Source organism: Ceratotherium simum, chromosome 14 (genome assembly GCF_057802395.1).
Source record: "Ceratotherium simum simum isolate JZ-2026a chromosome 14, ASM5780239v1, whole genome shotgun sequence".
NCBI classification, from domain to species: Eukaryota; Metazoa; Chordata; class Mammalia; order Perissodactyla; family Rhinocerotidae; genus Ceratotherium; species Ceratotherium simum.
Window position 1 is genome coordinate 49,660,620 of NC_141913.1, and position 21,827 is coordinate 49,682,446.

General features: G+C 43.8%; 1 protein-coding gene across 1 annotated transcript in view; it reads left to right on the forward strand.

Annotated features, from left to right (window-relative positions):
• Positions 1–7,073, forward strand: part of ZCCHC2 (zinc finger CCHC-type containing 2) — a 54,981-nt gene extending 47,908 nt beyond the window's left edge. Inside the window, 2 exon segments of the mRNA XM_014781487.2 lie at positions 2,570–4,063; positions 4,990–7,073. Coding sequence (XP_014636973.2) covers positions 2,570–4,063; positions 4,990–5,057 — 1,562 coding nt within the window. The 3' untranslated portion in view covers positions 5,058–7,073.
• The last annotated feature ends 14,754 nt before the right edge of the window (positions 7,074–21,827 follow it).

Below are 21,827 nucleotides of genomic sequence, written 5' to 3' on the forward strand. Positions count from 1 at the left end.
GGTTGTGAGGTATACCTGTACTGGTGGGCAGTATTAAATGATTTATCTTGAGCTACCTAAAGATCTGTAGAGATCCTTAGACCACAGCATTTCAGCCACATGTGGCTTCTTCCTAGGTGGCCCAGCTCTCTGAGGCCTTAGCTTCTGTGTTGCAGTATCAGGTCATGTCTTCGGGAGCTGTGGCGGTAGCACTGCTGCACCACATACAGTTAACGCCAGCCTGTACTTCGTAGTGATTTTGAAGCCACACCAAATGCGGTGTGCACTGATCCTCCCACCAGTTTTACTAGTCTGAGGCAACACTGCACTTCTGGTCCATGGTTTCCTCATGAAAAAAAAAGATGCAAGTAATCTCTCAGAGCTGTTATGAAGGTTAAATGAGAGAATTTTTATGTTTTACCCAGAATAGACAGGCTTTCAGTATGTTTCATTTCACATGTTATGCTTGATTTTGTGGGATATACAAATAATCCTGTGGCTCTTCAGCTAACAGTGCAGATCTGGCCTCTGTGTCAGAATTGTTAAGAGGCCATCTGTACACTTGGTTGCCTTGCAGCCTCCATTTCCTATTGTCAGATAGGGCGAGTTGAAAGATCTGTATAGAGGAACTTGCACTTTTTCAGATAGGCTCAGTTACCAAGTGACCAAATGAAGAATCATTTAGGGCTTTCTAAAACCAGCAGAGGGAAAAAATAGCCACTGTGATAAAAAGCTTTGATCATTTTTAGAATTTTGAGTACATAAAAAGGTTGCTTTGAAAAGCATATGGCTTTGTTGTTGTTCTTATTGGTTGTAATGGGGTTTTGTTTTGGGACTATACTTTTCAAAGTACAAAAAAGGATGAGACCTCTCTCTAAAAAGCTAGATGAGTCCTTACAATGCTCAGAAAACCATCTGGAACCGTTTAAGACCGTGGGACCATTTGCTATGACTTAAAAACATTTAAACAAAGCCCAAATTATATAGAAATTTAATTGACCATCTGAAAAATGTCACAGCTTCTTTTGGGCATAAATGTTTATCTTTAACTCTGTACTCGAATGATGATACAGATATAATTCCTTAAATAAGTTATTAATTTTTGGATACTTTTTGTTTTGCAAAGTTTAGCAAGAAACACCTCAGTTATTAAGAGGAGTTTGTACTAGAACCATTTACTCATAAATAGAATCTCTTCTCTCTAATAGAAATTATAATAGTTGAATTAATAACACAGTTTACATTCTGTGTCACTACGTAGGTTCTATTTAACCTTTCTCCAGGAAGACTAGTACGATTTGATTTTAGTATTCTGTTTCAAAAATTTTTAACATCTTAGTTGAATATAACTAGTTATTACCTTAATAAATATAAACAATTTAAGTACATAATGCAATTCTGCTTATATTTATCAGCAGAAAGATGTTAAAATAGGCACTATTTAGTTGAATGGTCTTGTACATATTATTGCGGTATCTGGGTTTATGATATTTAAACATTGTGAATTAAATTTTATCCTCTGCCCTCTTTATACCAAAAGTCTGGAAATCCAGGGGAAGTCTGGATTGAAGTTATCTCTGTATACAAGCACAGGAGTGATGCAGCAGTGAAAACAAATGCAGTGTGATTTTGTATCTGCCTCTGCTGTTTGCTTTTGGAGAGGCGGCAGTGTGCTCGCTCGTATTTCCCCTGCTTCGTGTGTTGCAGCATCTTTGTTTTATGAAACTCTTTCCCTTCCCGCCTCTAGATATTGAGTGAAATATAGTTTTGATTGAGCTCCGTTAAATTGTATCATTTATGTGAGACAAATACGAAGACCTTGGGTTTGGTGGTGCAGAATGTAAATCAAGTGAATTGCCTAAAATTGATTAAGGTTAAAAATATCTAATCCTTTTCTCAGTAATAAGGTGATATTAGATAAATCTCTGTATTTTAAACTGTGCTTCATTCAGTCTTCAGTTCACCTTATGTTTTGTTGCTTATCTCTCCATAGAAATTTGTTTTGGACTATTTTTTAGAGCAGTTTCAGGGTTACAGTAAAATTGAGAAGGTACGGATATTTCCCATGTACTCCCTTCCCCCACATATGCATAAGCTCCCCCATTATCAGCATCCCCCCGCCAGAATGGGACATTTTTTATCAAGGATGAACCTACATTGACACATCATTGTCACCCAAAGTCCATAGTTTACCTAAGGGTTCACTCTTGTATTGTACCTTCAGTGGCTTTGGACAAATGTATGATAATACATATCCACCATTATAGTATCATACAGAGTAGTTTCACTGCCCTAAAAATCCCCTGTGCTCTGCCTATTCATCTGCTCCCTTCCCCCGACACCTGGCAACCACTGATCTTTTTATTATCTCCATACTTTTGCCTTTTCCAGAATCTCCATATTTTTTAAATAAAGTCCATAGAGAGCCAAAAATTAAAAGAAACTCAGCTTGGCCGTCAGGAAGCTGAGGGACACATTTACTCCAGTTCCAAACTTCAGCGTTCATTTTAGATATACTAATATGTATTTCTAGCAAGAAAGGTGGGAGTTAATGCTTGTGTTAACATCTATTTCTGTTTGTTTCCTTTAGACACGGACAGCAATTCTGAGGATTCTGGGAATCCATCAACAACCAGGTTTACAGGTTATGGTTCTGTCAACCAGACTGTCACTGTCAAGCCGCCTGTTCAAATTGCTTCATTAGGAAACGACAACGGAAGCCTTTTAGAAGATCCCTTAAGCTCACCCAAATATCAGCATATTTCTTTCATGCCAACTTTACACTGTGTCATGCACAATGGTGCCCAGAAGTCTGAAGTTGTCGTTCCGCCACCCAAATCTGCTGATGGCAAAACAATAGGGATGCTTGTTCCTAGTCCTGTTGCTATTTCTGCAATAAGGGAGTCCACAAATTCAACCCCTGTTGGAATACTAGGGCCAACAGCTTCTACTGGAGATTCAGAAAAACACCTTGAATTACTGGCTTCCCCTTTACCTATTCCATCAACCTTCCTTCCCCACAGTAGTACTCCTGCTTTGCATCTAACGATTCAGAGGCTAAAATTGCCACCACCGCAGGGATCTTCTGAGAGTTGCACAGTCAACATCCCACAGCAACCAAGCGGGAGTCTGAGCGTCGGATCACCAAACACTGCCTTTATTCCTGTCCATAACGCAGGTAGTTTTCCAGGATCTCCTGTTGCTACCACGGACCCCATCACAAAATCTGCATCCCAAGTGGTAGGACTAAATCAAATGGTGCCTCAAATTGAGGGAAACACAGGGACAGTCCCTCAGCCTACCAATGTGAAGGTAGTTCTTCCAGCAGCTGGCCTCTCAGCTGCACAGCCACCAGCTTCCTACACCTTACCAGGCTCTCCCCTTGCTGCCAGCGTGTTACCCAGCCAGAATTCCAGTGTGCTCAGCACAGCGGCCACGTCTGCCCAGTCAGCAGGGGCAGGCGTCAGTCAGGCCCAGTCCACGGTTCCTCCCGCAGTTCCCACCCATACCCCAGGCCCTGCCCCAAGCCCAAGCCCTGCTTTGACACACAGTACTGCACAGAGTGACAGCACATCTTACATCAGTGCTGTGGGAAACACGAACGCTAATGGGTCAATGTTGCCGCCACAGCAGATGGGCTCAGGTCCTTGTGGTTCTTGTGGGCGAAGGTGCAGCTGTGGGACCAATGGCAACCTTCAGCTAAATAGTTACTATTATCCTAATCCAATGCCCGGACCAATGTACCGAGTCCCGTCGTTCTTCACTCTGCCATCCATCTGCAATGGCAGCTACCTCAACCAAGCACACCAGAGCAATGGAAACCAACTTCCTTTTTTTCTGCCTCAGACTCCATATGCAAACGGACTGGTGCATGACCCAGTCATGGGGAGCCAAGCCAACTATGGCATGCAACAGATGGCAGGATTTGGGAGATTCTATCCCGTATATCCGGCACCTAATGTAGTTGCCAACACTAGCAGTTCGGGGCCCAAGAAGAATGGGAATGTCTCATGTTACAACTGCGGCGTAAGCGGACACTATGCACAGGAGTGTAAGCAGTCGTCCCTGGAGGCCGGTCAACAAGGTAATCATGAGAGCGCCCCGAGGACTTGTTTTTGAGTGTGCCTGTTTCTCCCCACCTTGTTGATGACGGTGATTCTATTGTAGAGAAAGAGCTGTTGTGTGTTCGTGTACGGATGCTGTGCTGTCAGTGACAAACCATAAGATGCAAACGGCAAAACCTAGGGTAGACCCAGGTCACACAGCACAAGGAAGTTCAGAGGAATTCAGTTTCCAATTAAGGAATAAACCATAAGGCACTTTTTAAGGAATGTAATGGGAATTTGCATTAAATAATGTCAACTCTCTTGCTTGCAGCACTTTTCTTTAAAGCTACAATCCTGTTTACTAGAGTAAGCAAAATTTTTAAATATTGAAAAATAGGAAGAAATGTAGTCATCTGACGTGTAAGATTTTTAGTTATTATTTAGTATATCTTTGCATAACCAGCTGGCCTCAAGCGTGTTGCCCCATGCCACCTCTTTCCTTCCCAGCAGATGTTTAAAAAAAATGCTGTTGCATTTTACAGGAACAGAATATTTAAGCACTGGTTTGGGAGTAAGGGAATTTGAACTAAGTTTAACATTATTACCACCAGAAACAAGAAAAGGCTCTTAAATGAGTAAGATACCAAACTCAGTGTAGACCTCAAACTGTTATCTTTCACTTGCATTTGGCTTTTGTCACTTTGCCAAATCTCACTCGGAAAAAAAATCTCGAATGGGAGTATGTGCTTGGCATTTTTAAAGGAAGATCGAGTTTGATAGCTTTAGGTTGAACTTAAAGCACAAACCTCTCATTACTTTTTAAAAATTTTATTTACCATTTTGGAATTGTAGTAGTGCGGAAGAAGCTGCCTTCTGACGAGCATGTCCGTTTGATATCTTGTAGTGGTTTGTGATGCCTTGAGTTGTAAGCAGTGACTTAGCAGTTCTATCTTTCCCGTTTTAGGCACTTACAGACTGAGATACGCACCTCCCCTCCCCCCTTCTAGTGATACGTTGGATTCTGCAGACTGAAACAAGAAAAGCTTGCCTACTTAATACACTGAAGTGTGGGGAGTCGTGGTAGGGGGTAGAGGGGAGGAAAGAAAAGGTATTTTGTGTTTCTTTGTCGTACATTTCCTAGATTTCTATGCAGTTGGGATTTTTCATTTCTCTTGTACTGATGTCCAAAACAGAAGAATGCATTGCTTTTGAGCCTCTGGTCTCCTGGTTCAACAACAGGCTTATCTGTGTGATATGTGTAATTCAAACATCCAGACAAACCATCAAGAGGAACGTGTTAATGCGTGCTTTTTTTTTTTTACACTGAATACTTGCTGTGTGCAATGTTTACTGAATCTTGAAAACTGTGTATTTGACCTTTTTTACAACACTGGTGACAGTTATATGGTTTTGAAAAAAAGAAACTTTGCTTCTTCCCCAGCTTTTCTCACTTTCCCCCTCAACTGCACTCTTCTCTCCGCCGCCCTCCCTTCTCCCGGTGGCCTCGCAGGAGAGGCTGCACTGCCGGCGTCCACACTCGGTAAACTGCTCTGCACATAAGTCGAGGTAAAATGTTTCACCTAACCTTAAGGGAGAACTCAGATTCCCCAAATAGTGTGTATATATGTAATAAACAGCATCACGTAAATACGTATGTGCAGTGCTTGTTGTCCAAATAAAAATCAGAATAAGTGGGAAAGAGAGGAAGAAGTAAAACCATACGGAACTGAAAAAATATGATCTATGAAGTAGACAAAGCTTTTTCTTAAAAAAAACAAAAACAAAAAAAACCTTTTTACTTCATCATACTTTTTTAGCCTGTTGCTTCAGAGAGACATAAAGTGAACAAACTGGTGTGAGTGTCGTCCTCCTGTGTCTGTGTCACGACGACAACAGCCAGTTTACTTGTAGTCTACCACTGTGTCAGCTGAAAGAGACACTACTTGAGTAAAGATTTCTTCTTTTTCTACACCAACTGTTACAGTGTTACATTGTGTTTAAAATGTGTGTGGTTTATTGCAATCTGAACAGAAGCTCTGTGTTTCTACAAAAGTCAGGTATTTGTTCCCTAACCTGTCTCTCATAGCGAAGTCACTTTTGTAACAGTTTACCACTATGCTTGATTATAATGTGAAAGACTGAATTCTGAGTGTAAGATGGTGTTAATCATGTCAGTGTCATGTCACTAAGTTTAATGCTGCTGTTTAAACAAAAAAAAAAGGTTTTTTTCCTAAAGCCAATCTATGTACTAAATTGCTTCCAGGTAATTTTTTTATTTCCTAAAGTGCACTGAGGTTATCTGGAAGATGGGGTGTATTTTTTTGGACTGCTGCATTCACTAGCAATGAGCAGCTACCACTGTATAGTCATAGGTTAAAGGGTTGGGTGGTTTTGTTTTCCCATTCCTCAGTATGGAGCAGAAATGATAGATTTTTATTGTGTGGAGTAACTTTGGTGTGTGCATCAGAGGAACTTAAATATTTGGTCTCGGTTCAGAAGCCTAACAGTTGCTAGACAAAAGGAAAACTTGAAGAAAAGAGAAGGTTCATTTAATGCTTCATAGGTAGCGTTTATATTTCTAGCACCAATGTACGTTTTGACACTTTCTTTCAGGGGTGGGGGTTAAGGGGAAGGGAAAGGGTGGGTGTGAAGGGGTAGGTGAAAGCTTTAATTTAAAAAGAAAAAATGTTCGAGTAAAGGAAATTATTTTGATTAAATATATTTTATTTGATCTGGGTATTTTTGGACCACATTATTAAATTAATTGTTAAGCTGCAGTTGAGTTGTTCAAGTGCAAGTTCTGATAAGCCACGTATGGACCGCATTGTGAATCACATGCCAGGTGTACTTTATGGAGCTTATTTTATGATTTAAAATACTGTACTGTACATAGGAGGTATGTTACCTTCTCCTTGTTTGTATGTTTACCATATACTTTGATATTTGAAATGTTATGTACTGGAAAGGCCACTTATATTTCTAGAACAGATTGGATTTTATGCAACCTTTTTTCCTTGAATTAACAGCAATAAAAAAAATGAAAAACGGCTTAAGAATTGTGCCTTATTGCAAATTTCATAAAAGTGAAAAGATAGGAGAACGTCATACATGGTGATTTTTTTTTTTTTTTGAATCAACCCATTATTTCCCTGTAATGTGGGCAGTGAATCCCAAAGTTATTAACTTTGGGATTTTCTTCAATTTTCCCCCCCAATAACCTTACTCTATAGGTCCCTATGTGACCACTAAAAGAAGAGGCTGCATTTCTGTGCTGAGCACGCACTGTGCACCAGAGGCTACCGTGGTGGCCAGAAGAGAGTCTTTGTCACCGTAGAGCTATGTTTTTGGTTTAGGTCCTCACCGAAAGTATAGAGGACCTAATTTACTTTCTTAAATTTAATATGATTTTGTTTTCCAGGCACCTCTTTCAGTACAATATTGAATATCTTATTTCACTGGTCTTCTATAATCCAGTCTCAAGGCAGTTTTTACACAATCAGTAATTTATAAGAGATGATGGGGAGCTGCTTTCCAAGTATCCGTAGGTCAGTCGTGTCCTCAGTGATGACTAACATCTTGTCACTAGGTCTAGGCCCTTCCAGTGATCCCCACAGTGTTCTGTGCAATAATGGACACTCAGAAGGACTCAAGCTCTCAGGGCGCTGAATGATTGTCTGGAGCCATCTAGTGAATGTTCCCTCTGTACCCAGTTGGGCAGTGGGTTTGAAATGATCACAGAATCCGTGGTGGTTTACAGTGTACCAGCTTTCCCCTTTCGCCAGCAAATTCGCATCTATGCACAACGGACTTAAGTTATGAGCCCACCTGCAAATTAACTCGCACATCTCCAGTGTCATCACCTGTGTCCCTTACCCATCCCTTCTCCCTCCTTCCTCCACTACCCAGGGTAACCACTGCTCTAAATTTTATTATGCCCTTGCTTTTTTCTCGCTTTTTTACATCCTCCTTTCCAAATATGCAGTGTATTTTGACTTTTTTTTTTTTTTGTGAGGAAGATCAGCCCTGAGCTAACATCCATGCTAATCCTCCTCTTTTTGCTGAGGAAGACCGGCTCTGAGCTAACATCCACTGCCAATCCTCCTCCTTTTTTTCCCCCAAAGCCCCAGTAGATCATAGTTGCACATCCTTCTAGTTGCTGTATGTGGGACGTGGCCTCAGCGTGACCAGAGAAGTGGTGCGTCGGTGCGCGCCCGGGATCCGAACCCGGGACACCAGTAGCGGAGTGTGCGCACTTAACCACTAAGCCACGGGGCCGGCCCCTGACTTTTCTTGAGCTTTATAAAAGGGTGTCCTGTACCTAGTCTTCTGTGACTGCCCCTACTCATGTGGTTTTATGGTCTTGATGTTGTGCTCCTGCAGTTTATTCATTGTCACTGACTACAATATTCCATTGCATCGGGGTAAAAAATACGTATACACAGACATAGTTTATCCCTTCTGTCAACAGACATTTGGGTGGTTTTCATTTTTTTGCGATTACAAACAGGAGCAGTTTTTATACCAGTCTCCTAGTTCGTGTGTGCACGAGTTCTCTAGGATATATATCTAGGCATGCAGGTGCTGAGTAGTAGGATGTGCAAACATTCCGTTTTCCAAGATTTGCTGTATCATTTTTAAGTGGTTTACACTCACACCAAGTCCCTCAGTCCATATCTTGACACTCTCCTGAGATGATGTAATAGTGCCATGGGAGGTTCGGCCAGGGAGAAATCATTGTAGTCTGGAGGTGTTTGTGTGAGGCTTTGTGGAAGAGGTGAGTGTGGGGAGAGCCTTACAGTATAGTGGGTTTGGATGGTCCCGGTGTTGGGGAGGGGTTGCACTATAGGCAGAAGGTGCCGGAAAAGAAAGGCACAGGACTAGGAGCAACAGTGTTGTGTGGCTGGGGAGGAGGGGAGACAGGCAGTTGTAGAGGGAACATATTGAAAGAGTTAGGAGATCTGTGGTTCAATAGGTAAAATAGAGTCAGACTGGAGATTTTGGAGTTGATTGAATGAACAATTGGAAGTTACCAAGTTTTAAATAGAGGGAAAAAACAGACTGACGATCGTTTTTGAGGAAACCATTGGATGGTTGAGGAAAGAAGCCTGGAAGCTCAGAGACAGGAGGAGCAGCAGGAAAGGAAGGGGATGGAAGAGACGAGCAGAAATCTTGGGCTCTGAGCTTCATTTACCCTGGATACAAAATGAGATTGTTTCAAATTATGGCTAAAAGGATTGAATGGAATAATATACAGGAACGGTCCAACAAAATGAAATAGCACCAAAAAGCCTCTCAAATGTTAGTTGAATTCAACTTGGTGAACAGAATTGACGTACTGTTGTATGCAACAGGGAAAATGTGGGAGAGAATTCGGTCTGGGAAGGCAGTGGTTCTTTGGGGGTAAAGAAGCTGGCAGACGGTTCTTGTTACATTAAAATTAGTAATTTCAGCTCTGTCCACTGATGAAAGACATAAAATAGTCCTTGTGCTCAAAGATTAAATCTAGTCGGAGAGCTTAGCAATTAATGGCAGCTCTGCGCTGTGTATACATGGGCCGAGTCGTGCAGTCCTGATAATTCAGTACCAAAGTAGAATAAATGCATTACAAGGCAAATCCACGTATAATTTTTTATGTAAGTACTAAAAATCAAATTTTTCTGAGAAGGTTCCAAAAAGATTAAAGCACAGTGTAAAATAATCTTTCTCTTTTGTAACAGGTAGCATCTAGTACTTATGAGCATCATCCATTTGAGCTTGGAAGACACCTTTTTTCAGTTCTGCATACTGATTACAAAAGCATTCTAAGGTTAAGACAGTGAAATGAAATGGAGGCAAGCTGTGACAGTAGTTCCACCCCATACCCTTCCATCATTTCGTGGCAAAAGAATAAAGAAAAATGCTGACTTCTCCCCTCCCCTTCCCCACCCCACAAAAGGGCCCATTTACTATCAGAGAAATGAGGTGTGGGGGATGAGGGGAGGAGAGGGAGTGCTCCGGCTTTAAACATGGTCCTTGCATCTCTGGACCATCCTTGTCTTGGGGGAGGCTGGGCAGGGAGACCAGTTCTTATGAGAATGAAGGCTCTGGGGTCCGAGGGTGGCAGGGGGCAGGTTTTAACTGCAGTGCCCTAGACCCCCTACGTGACCGAGTGCAGAAGGCAGCACTGTCCTTTCCCGGAGAACGACCGTCGGCACAGTGGCTTACACAGTTTCTAGTCCTGAGGTCAGTCTCACGTTAGTGTTTTATTTTAATATCACTGCTTACAAATCACAGCTCTTGTGCCTATACATGCAAAAATAACTTTTCTTTGCCACATCCCAAGAGAAATCAACCTAATTCTTAAATGCTGTCCTGTTCCAGAAAATGGGAGTGTGGGGGGACACTGCCTGAACTCGGTAAGTTTACGCTAGTGTCTATCCATCTTGGAAGCACAGGGGCTTATGCTTCCTCTTTCCTGCTCTGGAAAGTAGGGGCACATCACAGGTGAGGGGATCAAAGACCCTCCTTCCTGCAGTCACACCTCTTCTGTGGTGACTGCAGGCCTTGGTCACCAGAGCTCTTAATCCTCAGATCCTGTTTTGCTACTGGAAATTTGGGGGTAGGGGGTGGGGGTGAGATGGGGGCCTGGTGGTTCTTCATTGCTTTTCTTTTTTCATCTTGCAGCTCCAACTTGATCCACTGTGGAGGGAGGTCTCAGGTAGCCTCCCACCAAAAGAAATTGCTAATTGGAAAGCAGTGCCACCTGGTGGAGGATGCGGACCATGCAAGCAAGCAGATGTTATTTCCCACTGACCTAACTTAGAGAAAATTGAACGGAAGACAGAAAACATTTGAGATTGTAAGCCTGTGCCCAAAACCTTAAAGAATGCAGGCAGCTGGCCATAAAAGTAATTTGAGCAGTCTTCTCTTTCAGCCTTTGCCATCTAAGTATATTATAAGCATCTTACGAGCGTGGATGGTACTTGATGGTTTCCTTTGCACTTTCCTCATTGGTCAGCCCAACTGTGAAGGGCATGGGATCGTCTTCCCTATTTTACAGATGGGGAACTCGGGGTTCAGAGGGGTTAAGTGCCACAGACACACCAGTGATGGAAGCCAGGCCCCAGGTTCCGATTAACGCCCACCTCTCTAGCCGCTGTCTGCCCCACAGGTAGCTTTGCGGCTGACCCAAGGACTGTGACCTTTTTAAACCATATAAAATTATAGAGACCCATGGACGTAACAACCATGCGGCCTCTGGATTTCTGAGAGAGGACTAGGCCGGGCCTAGTCAGTCAGAATGTCTCTTTTCTGTGTCTCTGTTGAAGGGTTTGAAGACATGGGATGAGGGCAAGTTTCCAGAGATGGGAATCCTCAGGACTCTTAGAACTAGGCCTTAAGCCCTTGTCTGTCTCAGGTCAGTTCAAGGAGCAGCACATCCAAGGTTGAAACGGGCACAAACCTCCTCTGTGGGAACACTGAGTTTTGCATTACAAACGGTACTATCCCCAGGTGTCTTGATAAATCGAACATAAAGTGAATATTCCGTTAGTTTTGAGACTTCAGAACTTAAGAAATGAAGTAGCAGGGCAAGCAGAAAGGACACGTAACTGCTGATATTTTTAAAGCTCTGATATTCACATACAGATTTTCCCAAGCACTCCTTCTACTAGCCACCACCACTCAGAAACACTCCCAAGGCCAGAAGGATGGTGGCAAAGTCACCTTCAAGCAGGGACAGTGATACACACACGCACCCCAAAAGCCCTTCTGAATGCTGAGAATGCCACCAGGTGAGCTAGCGGTTACTCAGTGCTCATTCTTGTCAGCGTGTCAGGGTTGGGTCGTGTGTGTGACGTAACTCAGTTGTGCACTGGACGCCTTCATCAGGTGAGCTTGTGTAAGAGGTGGCACCCATCATGGCTTTGTTCCCAGCACCCACCCGCAATACACATGATCTTTCTCAGGCTTATTTACAGAAGGGGATAACATTCACTTTGTGGAATAGCAACAAGGATTTAATCTGGCAAAATACATAAAGCACTCAATGTGTGACACACAGTGGGTGCTCGGTAAATTCGTATTGGTAGCTAAGACCTTAATTAGTTAATACGCATTAGAGGCCAGGTGCTATTAGCTCATTTCAGCCTCAAAACAGCCTTATGAGGTAGGTACTCTGCCCCATTTTACAGTTGGGGAAATTGAGGCACAAAGGCTAAGTAAGTATCCAAGGACACAGAGCAATTAAGCAACAGGGCTGGGATGGGAGCCCAATGCTCTGTAACCACTGGGCTACGCGCTTCTCCTTGGTGCCCCTGTCCTGGGACTTCTGTAGGCATTCACTGTGATGGTACAGGGGGTCCCGTGCTGGGATTAGGCGAGGGGGACTCTCAGGCAGGCTCTGCCGTGTCATCTTGAACAGCTGGCCCCTGTGGACCTTTATTTTTCTTACCCAAAAGCTGGGTGGATGGTCGGTAAAGGGTAGTAGAAATTGAACTAAATGATCTCAAAATTCTGTGACTTGAAGCTTGCTTTTTCACTTTAAATGATTTATCGAGATTTTATCATTCTTTAACTTTACATTTATTTTTTTTTTTAACTGATTTGAAGTCCTTACTGAGTGTGGCCAGGAACACAAAAACCGGCTGTCACCATATGCCTATGGGAGGGAAAATGTCTTCCGGGTCCTTAGTGAGAGCGGCGAGAACAGACCTCATGTGGGCCTGGCAGTCACTAGATGGCAGCGCGCACAGAGTTCTGGCTGTACGCCGTCTCGCTGAAGAGCGGTTTCTGTCTCTCCTTTCCACTATCATAAACTTTCCGGGCCTTTCTTTACTTGTATTGATAAAGTTTTCTTTTGCGGGGACCTTTCAGTCAAAAAATAAAGCTCATATACTGAGTCTTGCCCTGAAGGACTCAGGCGTAGCTCGCAGATTGGTGACAGAGGGATGGGCAAACTGCGGCCCATAGCTAAGAGTGGTTTTTACATCTTTAAATGGTTGAAAAAGAAACAAGGAATAATTTTGCATGACACATGAAAATTGTATGAAATTCAAATTTCAGTGTCTACTGTAAACTTTATTGGAACACAGCCACTCTCATTGGTTTATGTGTTGTTATGGCTGCTTTCACCCTATAATGGCAAAAGTGAGTAGTTAACAACAGAGACCATGTGGCCCTCAAAGCTTGAAATATTTACTCTCTGACCCTTTATGGAAAAAGCTAGCTGACCCCTGACATATGTCAACCTTATCTGAATAAAGATGCACTTTCTGGCAGCCTTTAGGCCCCAGTGCTATGTGAGTGTAGGAGTTTGCACTCTGTTCTTTTTGGTGCTGTGTTTTCTTAGCACAATAAATAGCATCTGGTGCTTGAGTAGAACGTGTGCACAGTCAGCCATTTAGCAAACATTTCTTTGCTAAGACTGGGAGCTCAGAGTGTGAGGAGCATAACCAGCTACAACAGGGCAACAAGCGAGGGGATCACAGTGAGTGGAGAGTGAACTCTGCCTGCGGGGAATTGGGGAAGGGTTTTGAAAGGGCACAGCATGCTAACTGGGCCAAGAATGAAGTGAGAGATTCCTTAGTGAAGAGGTGAGAGATGGCAGAGAAAACAGCATCATCGAAGACGTATCTCAGCAAAGCCCTACTGTGGAATGTGTCGGGTGGGGAGATAAGAAAGCAGGTAGTGCCAGCCAGAGCTGGGAGGACTGGGCAAGGCGGGGCTGGGATAGGGAGCAGGGCGTGAAGACAGGTGAGTACAGACCCAGTGTTGACCTGGGAGGGAGGCAGGAGAAGGAGATTTGAAGGAGAAAAGTGTGAGTTCTTTTTCTCATGCTGAATTTGTGGTACTTGAGCACATCTGAGAGTGTGGTGTTTCTCAAAGTGCGCACGGCCCTGGGTCACCTGCAGCAGAATTACCTGAAGGGCTTCAATAAAACCACGGATCCCTCGGCTCGCCCTCCCCCAAACACAGAAGTTCCCAGAATGTTTGTGGGCAGAGCCATCAAAGAAGGTTGAGAATGAGAATTCAGAGATACTGGAGAAGATCGAGAGAGAATGTGCCCTGAAGACCAAAGAAAAATTTCAAGAATGAAATAGTCATTGCCGCACGCAGTGGAGATAAGGAAGCATGGCCAGTGAGTTTGACCATCACGAGGTCACTGGTGACTTGAAGACGACAGTTATGAGGGGGGTGGTGCAGAGTGGGGCGGGGGATTGCGAGCAGAGCTGGAGGAAGACGCCCAGACGCCCAGATGAGAATGTGCAGATGGAGCCGACACCGCCGGCACGTTATAAATGGGCGGGAAAAGGAAAGTCAGCTGATGGCCTCTCTCTTCTCAGTGAAACCAGGGGAGGCCGGGGCTTGAGGAGAGGAGCCGAGGTCTGGAAGTGCTGCTTGGAATGGGAGCCAAAGGGCACCAAGTTGACCCTGAGAGTCCACCGAGGTTGGAACTATTCCTTTGAGGTGTGGCCGATTGCTCAGCACGCATTGGGAAATTTTTATAATGGTGTAGGAAGCAGAGGCATGGAGAAGGGTTCGGTCGATTAGGGGTGGAGATCTGAGGGTTCCCTGCAAAGATTTTGGGTTGATTTCACTGCCCTGGCTAATTCACCGGCCTCCGTGGGGCTTTCCTTTCTCCTCTTCCATCACTCTCCCGTGAAGTCGGCGCCCACAGCGGCTCTGGGCCTGGTCCCCAGGATCTGGTTGCCTCCCGACCGCCTCAGCCTTCTCTTGACCAGCTCTTGGTCTCTCCCCAGCCTCCAGGGCATGGTTCCCAGGGTAAGGCCCAGGAGACCCAGACCTTGTCACAAGTCACTACTAAATCTCTGGTACCTCACAGCGGTCAAACAAGCCAGAGACAGAAGAGAGGACCCCTGGCCACCAGAGGGGCTGTTTTTTTACACAGAGTGTACATCACGCAGCAAGCCAACCTTGATGCCTGAGCAGCTGAGGCCTCCAGGAAACTGCATCTGGACTACGCTAATGTGGATTTACAGAAATAAGAAAAGGTAAGTGGCGGAAATCTGCCTCTCACCACCTCGGGAGTGAGGGGAGGGAGGGCAGTTGGCTAAACATAAGAGCATGAATTCGATTTCTGGGGCAATGTTTAAACCGCTAGGACAAGCACTTCAGAAGGATCTATTTACTAACAAATAAATGCTGTTATAATTCTACTCTCTTTTTTGGGAGGTCCCTGGACAACCCTTTAACCTCAGTCTAGTTGCTAATTTTTTTGAAGAGGGTATAATATAGTGGTTCTCGGCATAGACTTGTTTGAATCCTAAGGCTGCCGCTCGGGCTGGGGCTCTGAGCCGGTTCCCTTACCTGTAAGAAAGATTCTAAGAGTGTCCACCCTCAGGGCTGTGTGAGGTTAATACGTTCAGATATGGTGCCTGGCATACGGGGAGCACAACATGTCATTATATTTCCTTTAAAAACGTTTCCTTATTTAAAACCCGCCTTCCTATTTTAGGGCTTGTCAAAATTAGGAATGCCTGCCTTCTTTGGGTTAGACTGGGCTTTGTTCTTCATGTTAGCTGTTTCCATTTTATATAGTCGTAATCATTTTATACATGCATTTTATACCTTTCTTTTTTGTAATTGATGAGCCAGTATTGATACTTTATTACTAACTAAAGTCCAGAGTTTATATTAGGATTGACTTTTTGTGTTGTACATTCTGTGGGTTTTGGGAAATGTATGATGACATGTATCCACCATTATAGTATCAGACAGAGTAGTTTCACTGCCCTAAAAATCCCCTGTGCTCTGCCTATTCATCCCCTCTCCCTCCCAACCTTTTGCAACCGCTGACCATTTTATTGTCTCCGTAGCTTTGCCTTTTCCAGGATGTCATGTAGTTGGAATCATACAGTTTGTGGCCTTTTCAGATTGGCTTCTTTCACTTAGCAATAGGCGTTTAAGCTTCCTCCATGTCTTTTTATGGCTCATTTCTTTTTTAACTGAACAATCCATTGTATGGCTGTACCATAGTTTCTTAATCCATTCACCTACTGAAGGACATCTTGGTTGCTTCCAGGTTTTGACAATTGTGAGTAAAGCTACTCTGAACATCTGTGTACAAGTTTTTGTGTGGACATAAGTTTTCGACTTATTTGGGTAGATACCAAGGAGTGCAATTGCTGGGTCATATGGTAAGATGTATTTAGTTTTGTAAGAAACTGCCAGACTGTCTTCCCAAGTGGCTGTCTGTACCATTCTGCATTCCCACCAGCAGTGACTGGGAGCTCCTGTTGCTCCACATCCTCACCAGCATTTGGTCTTGTCAGTGTTTTATATTTCAGCCATTCTAGGAGGTGTGTAGTAGCATCTTATTGTTGTGTGCATTTGCATTTCTTTAATGACATATGACGTGGAGCATCTTTTCCTGTGCTTACTTGTCATCCTTTTTGGTGAGGTGTCTGTTCACATCTTTTGCTGATTTTTTAAAATTGAGTTGTTTGTTTTCTTATTGTTGATTTTTAAGATTTGTGCATTTTGGATACCAGTCCTTTGTCAGATTGTGTTTTGCAAATATTTTCTCTTTGGCTTCATTCTTTTAATGCTTTGTTCTTTTTATTACAATGAAATGGAAATGTGGGGACACCAAGGGACAGAAACCAGTCAGAAGGTTTCACCGTGTCTCTATTCTTATCAGAGGCAACAGCAGACAGCCTCCAGTGGTACTTCCTTGTGCTTTCAGCAACGTGCCGGAAACGCATTCCCCACTGGTTGCCAAGTCCTCAGCCCAGAGCTGGCACTGCTCACTTGGCAGTGGGGATGGACCCTGGCGGCTTCCAAGTCCCTGCCTTGTAGGGACAACCAGGCACTTTCAGGGGGCTGGGCCACTGCTGACCCATTATGTTACTTGCCCAGAGGACAAACGTTGTGGGCCCACAGTGACATCCCCTCATAACTTCTTCAACCGTGTTTGGGACACAAAGGACTGAGTTCCTCCCCAGTGTATTTATAGAGACAGGCACAGTCAAAGAAGAAGTAAGCTGCTTTCTAACCTCAGGCTCCAGGCAGCGGGTGCAGGTGTTGCCTGTTGCTCCCCCGTGCAGATGTGTCTCTGACTGGAACACACACAAGACCTTGGCAGGGCCTTGGTGGAACAGCAGACAATAGTCCAGACTATTAACCCTGTCTGCTTCCCGCAGGATGGAAAATCACCCCATGGCAGTGGAAGGGAAGTCCAGCCCCACGGAGGGGCTTTTCCTGCATGGGAGTCTCCAGAACACTCCTCCCACCCCACCCACCTCATGATAGATTGATGCGAGGTCCTAGTGCTTCAGAATTGCTAAGTATCTTCTCCGGAGATCAGTAGTAAAATATACATCTTTCTGGCCATATTGAGAAACATGGCAAGGAGGAAGCGAACTACTCTCGAGTGTCTATGACCCCATTGAAAATAAGTCATTGTGCCAAGTTCTGAATCCCAGTTTCCTCTTAAATCAGACTTTCCACCTAATAGAACGTGGAGGTGTGTTTGCTCTGGCAAAGATGGTGGTAATTCTTGATTGAGAACAGTTGGAAGAGGCCCTTCAAGTCGAGTGACAGTGGGTCACGGCGCTTCTCCCAGGGCTATCCAAGGTCCACCTGGGGAGCCTGTGGAATGCAGACTCCTGCGCCCAGCCCCACTGACAGAATACCTGGTGGAGGGCCTGGGAGTATGCATTTCACAAGCCCCCGGGCCATTCAGATGCACATCGATTTTGAAAATCACGAAGTGAGAAGTACAAACTTTAGAGGCCTAAAAACCTAATTTAGATCTTGACTCTGTCACCCGGTAGCCTAGCCGTGTGACTTTGGACAGATATTTAAATGCCTTAATTCTTATCTGCAAAATGGGAATAATAGTGATGGGGCTGTGAAGAGACCGTCCGGTGCCTGCACAGCCACCAAATGTACTGAAGCTGAAGTGTTTGAAACGGGCACTAAAACACACAAGAGCTCCTCTGAAGAAGAGATAGGGGTTCAGAAAGGATACCGTGTCTACCTCCTCGGCTGCTGTGTTCTGTTTTGTTTTACATGAAGTAATAATGACGACTAGCTTTTACTGAGTCCTTCTCATGTCCCAGGCATTATCCTAAGCACTTCCATGTATAATTCCATCCTCAAACAATCCTAGGAAACAGGTATAATTATGATACCCATTTTATAGATGAAGAAACTGAGACAAGGAAAGGCTAAGCAACTTGCCCATGGTCATATAGCTAGTAAGTTGCTAAGTCAGGATTTGAACGTGGGGCCTCAGAGCCTGGAGCTGTCCTGTCTCCTTAGGCCTCTAGCCCTTAAAGACCTGATAATAAACTGATAGAGAAAATTGAAATCCACTCACTGAGAAACAGTGGAAGTTTAACTCCTCTTCAGCAGCCACATGGTAAGAATGTTTAAATTATTATTCTGGAGCCTAAGGCAGAGCAAAAAGTTTTCTCTGGTGAGGTTTACAAAGAGTATCCTTTCTGAGATGCTCACAGTCTAAACCTGAGGAGTCCAGTTTGGTAGCCACTAGCCACAGAGCATTGTTTAAATTTAAATTAGTCAATCAATAGAATAGAACAGAAAATCCAGATGTAGACCTACACATATACCAAAAACCGATTTTCAACAAAGTGCAAAGGTGATTCAATGGAGAAAGGATAGTCTTTTCAACAAATGGTGCTGAAACAATTGGATATCCATATGCAAAAAACTGAACATCAATTCCTACCTTGCACCGTATACAAAAGTTAACTCAAAATGGGCCATAGATCTAAATGTAAAAGCAAAAACTATAAAACTTACAGATGAAAACACAGGAAAAAAACCTTTGTGACTTTGGGTTAGAGAAAGATTTCTTAGATGCTACACTGAAAACATGATGCATAAGAGAATAAATTAATAAATTCATTAGAATTAAAACTCTACTCTTTGAAAAACGTTCTTAAGAAAATAAGACAAGCTGTCAACTGGGAGAAAATATTTACACATCATGTATTTGATAAGGGACTTGTATCTAGACTATGAAAGAACCCTCAAAACTCAATAATAAGAAAACAACGTAATAAAAAAATGGGCAAAAGATATGAACACTTCACCAAAGAAGATATACTAATGTTAAATAAGCCCGTGAAAAGATGCTCAACATCATTAGACATTAGAGAAATGCAAATTAAAACCAAAATTAGATACCACTAGCCACCCATGAGGATGGCTAAAATTAAAAAGTCTCACCATAGCAGATGTTGGCGAGGGCGTGGAGGAACAGGCAGGAATGTAAAATGGTACAACCACTTAGGAAAAGTTTGCCAGTTTCTTAACAAGTTAAACACAGGATCTTGCCTACACCTACCAAGATCCAGCCATTCTACTTTCAGGAGTTTACCCAAGAGAAATGTCTACACAAAGATTTGTGCAAGAATGTTCATAGCAGCTTTATTTATTTGTTCTTAGCCAACAAATGGAAACAACCTCCGTTTCCATCAACAGGTGAAACTGTAGTATCTCCAAACAATGGAATATTATTCAGCAATAAAAAGAAACAGAGACACACATGATGGATGAATCTCAAAATAATTTTCCTGAGTGTAAGAAGACAGACAAAAAAAGAGTACAGACTGCATGATTCCATTTACATAATGCAAACTAATCTCTCATGACAGAAAGCAGGTCAATGGTTGCCTGAGTTTGGGGGCAAGGATGGAGGAGTTATGAAGGGACATGAGGAAATTTTTGGACATGATTGTTATGGTCACTATCTTGATTGTGGTCATAGTTTCACAGGTTTATACTTTATGTTCAGTTCATTGATGTGTTTTTTATACCTCAAAATAGCTGATAAATTTTTAAATGTTTAAATAAAATTTAAAATTCAGATCCTCAGTCACACTAGCCGTATTTCAAGTGCTCAGTAGCCACGTGTGGCTGTAACCGGACTGAAGAGTCCGATCGCCCAGGTTCTTGGTCAGCGTAAGAGAGGAATTCAGACACCGACACAACAGCAACAGCAAGCAAGCAAAGATTTATGAGAGGAAAGGTCAGATACGCTCCAAGTGAGGAGCAGGCAGTGCCAGAGAACGCATCTGCCTCGTGTCTTGGGTTAGTTTTATTTTTATTTGGGCTGTTTAGAGGGAATTAGTATTATCTGGTTATCCGCCAATAATGGTTTTCCTCCACCCCACACATCAGGAGGAGGAGTTCTTGACCTTTTAGGGGAATCTCTGGAACTGTCATGGCAGTCATCCCCGGCGGAAGGGGGCTAATGCATATGGAATTTGTACGTAAATTAAAGAAAGGTCAATGTCCTCTAGAGGTGTATAGCAGAAAGCTTTGTATGTGTTGTTTGTGCCCTTGTTATCTTTATCGTTGTGGTTGAAGGTCTCAGACTCTGGTGGCAGCGCCAGGCGCGTCTCAGTTCCCCTTTATCTGTATCTTGTGGGATGCCAGCAAGACGCTTCTTTGATGAAGCGAGGTCTCCAGCTGTGATTCCCCTGCTGATGTCTGGATGCCAGTAAGACGCTCCATTGATGGAGCAAGGTCTCCAGCTATGATCCCCTGCACATGTCTACTTAGCTACCTATCTCATGGCCAGTGGCTACTGTATCAGATACGAACATTTCCATCATAGCAGAAAGTTCATTGAATAGTGCTGTTCCAGGCTGGCAGGGAGTTCTAACAAAAAAGAATGTTTCTTTTGGCCAAAGTGCCCACTGCTCTTTTTGTCTACAGAGCAAAATGGATGATGGAGGGGAGGGACATTTGTCAAGCAATCATCTGCCATCAGGACAGGCCATTAGAAAGGGGCCAGGTGGCAGGTGCTGCTGCAGGTTGGGGAAAGGAGGCGGGCTCTGAGGTTGGGGAGACCTCCTGAGGGAAAGCTGGGTAGGTCCTGCTAAATGAATTGGGAAGAGAAGAGGGAGGAAAGAGAAGAGAGGGAAGGGAGAATGAGGGGCACAGGAGGTGGGACTGATAAATGATGGAATCATAGAAAGTTCCAGCACCTCTAGCAATCTTTTGGTTCAAACTGGATGAGGGAAATGAAGCCCAGAGATGGGAAGGGATGGACCCAGGTCTCATCAGTATTCAAGAGAAAAGCCAGAGCCAGGAGGGTCCAGGTCTCCTGATGTCAGGAATCCAGGTTTTAATGATTAGAGAAATAAGTAGAAATTATAATTGAGCAACTAGCAACGTTAAACATGCCTATTTCCTTGGCTGTACCAATGCAGAGCACTGCTATCTTGCTTTCTAGTCGCCCTCCTCAAACTGGGGGCACCCCTAGTAATCTTCGTATTCAGTGTGAACACTGGGGTCTTCACCCCTTTGTGGCCTGGGGACGCCACAGCCCCTTCTCAGAATGACGTTTTTAGGCGCGTCAAATCACATACATAGAATTACAAAGAAAACCAATGGTGATGAAAGACAGTTTTGTACCCAGAACCTTAAGGTATGGGACCCCTAATGTAACTGCAAGGGGAACGAGGCCACGCATTGAATCTGTTTTGACAATTTGACAATTCTCACCCCAGACTTCCAGCAAAGAGTTTGACTTCCCTAGAAATCGGCCCTTTTTTGGATGAACGGAAGGGATCCATACGACAACAGGACCGCGAAGAAAGGCCGGGCCTCCTGCCCTCCCAGATTCGGGCCTCTACTGTGAATGAGTTCGCCCTCCAGCGCCCCCTCCCCAAATATAAATATTTGAAAATAAACATCCAACAAAAATGTGTTGGGGGCGAGCCCTCAGTGTTGTGCTGGGATGAGACCCTCACTTGGAACCTCACCTGGAACAGGGGGTGTCGCGTAGGGTTTGATGGCGCAGGGACTGGAGGAGGAGGAGGG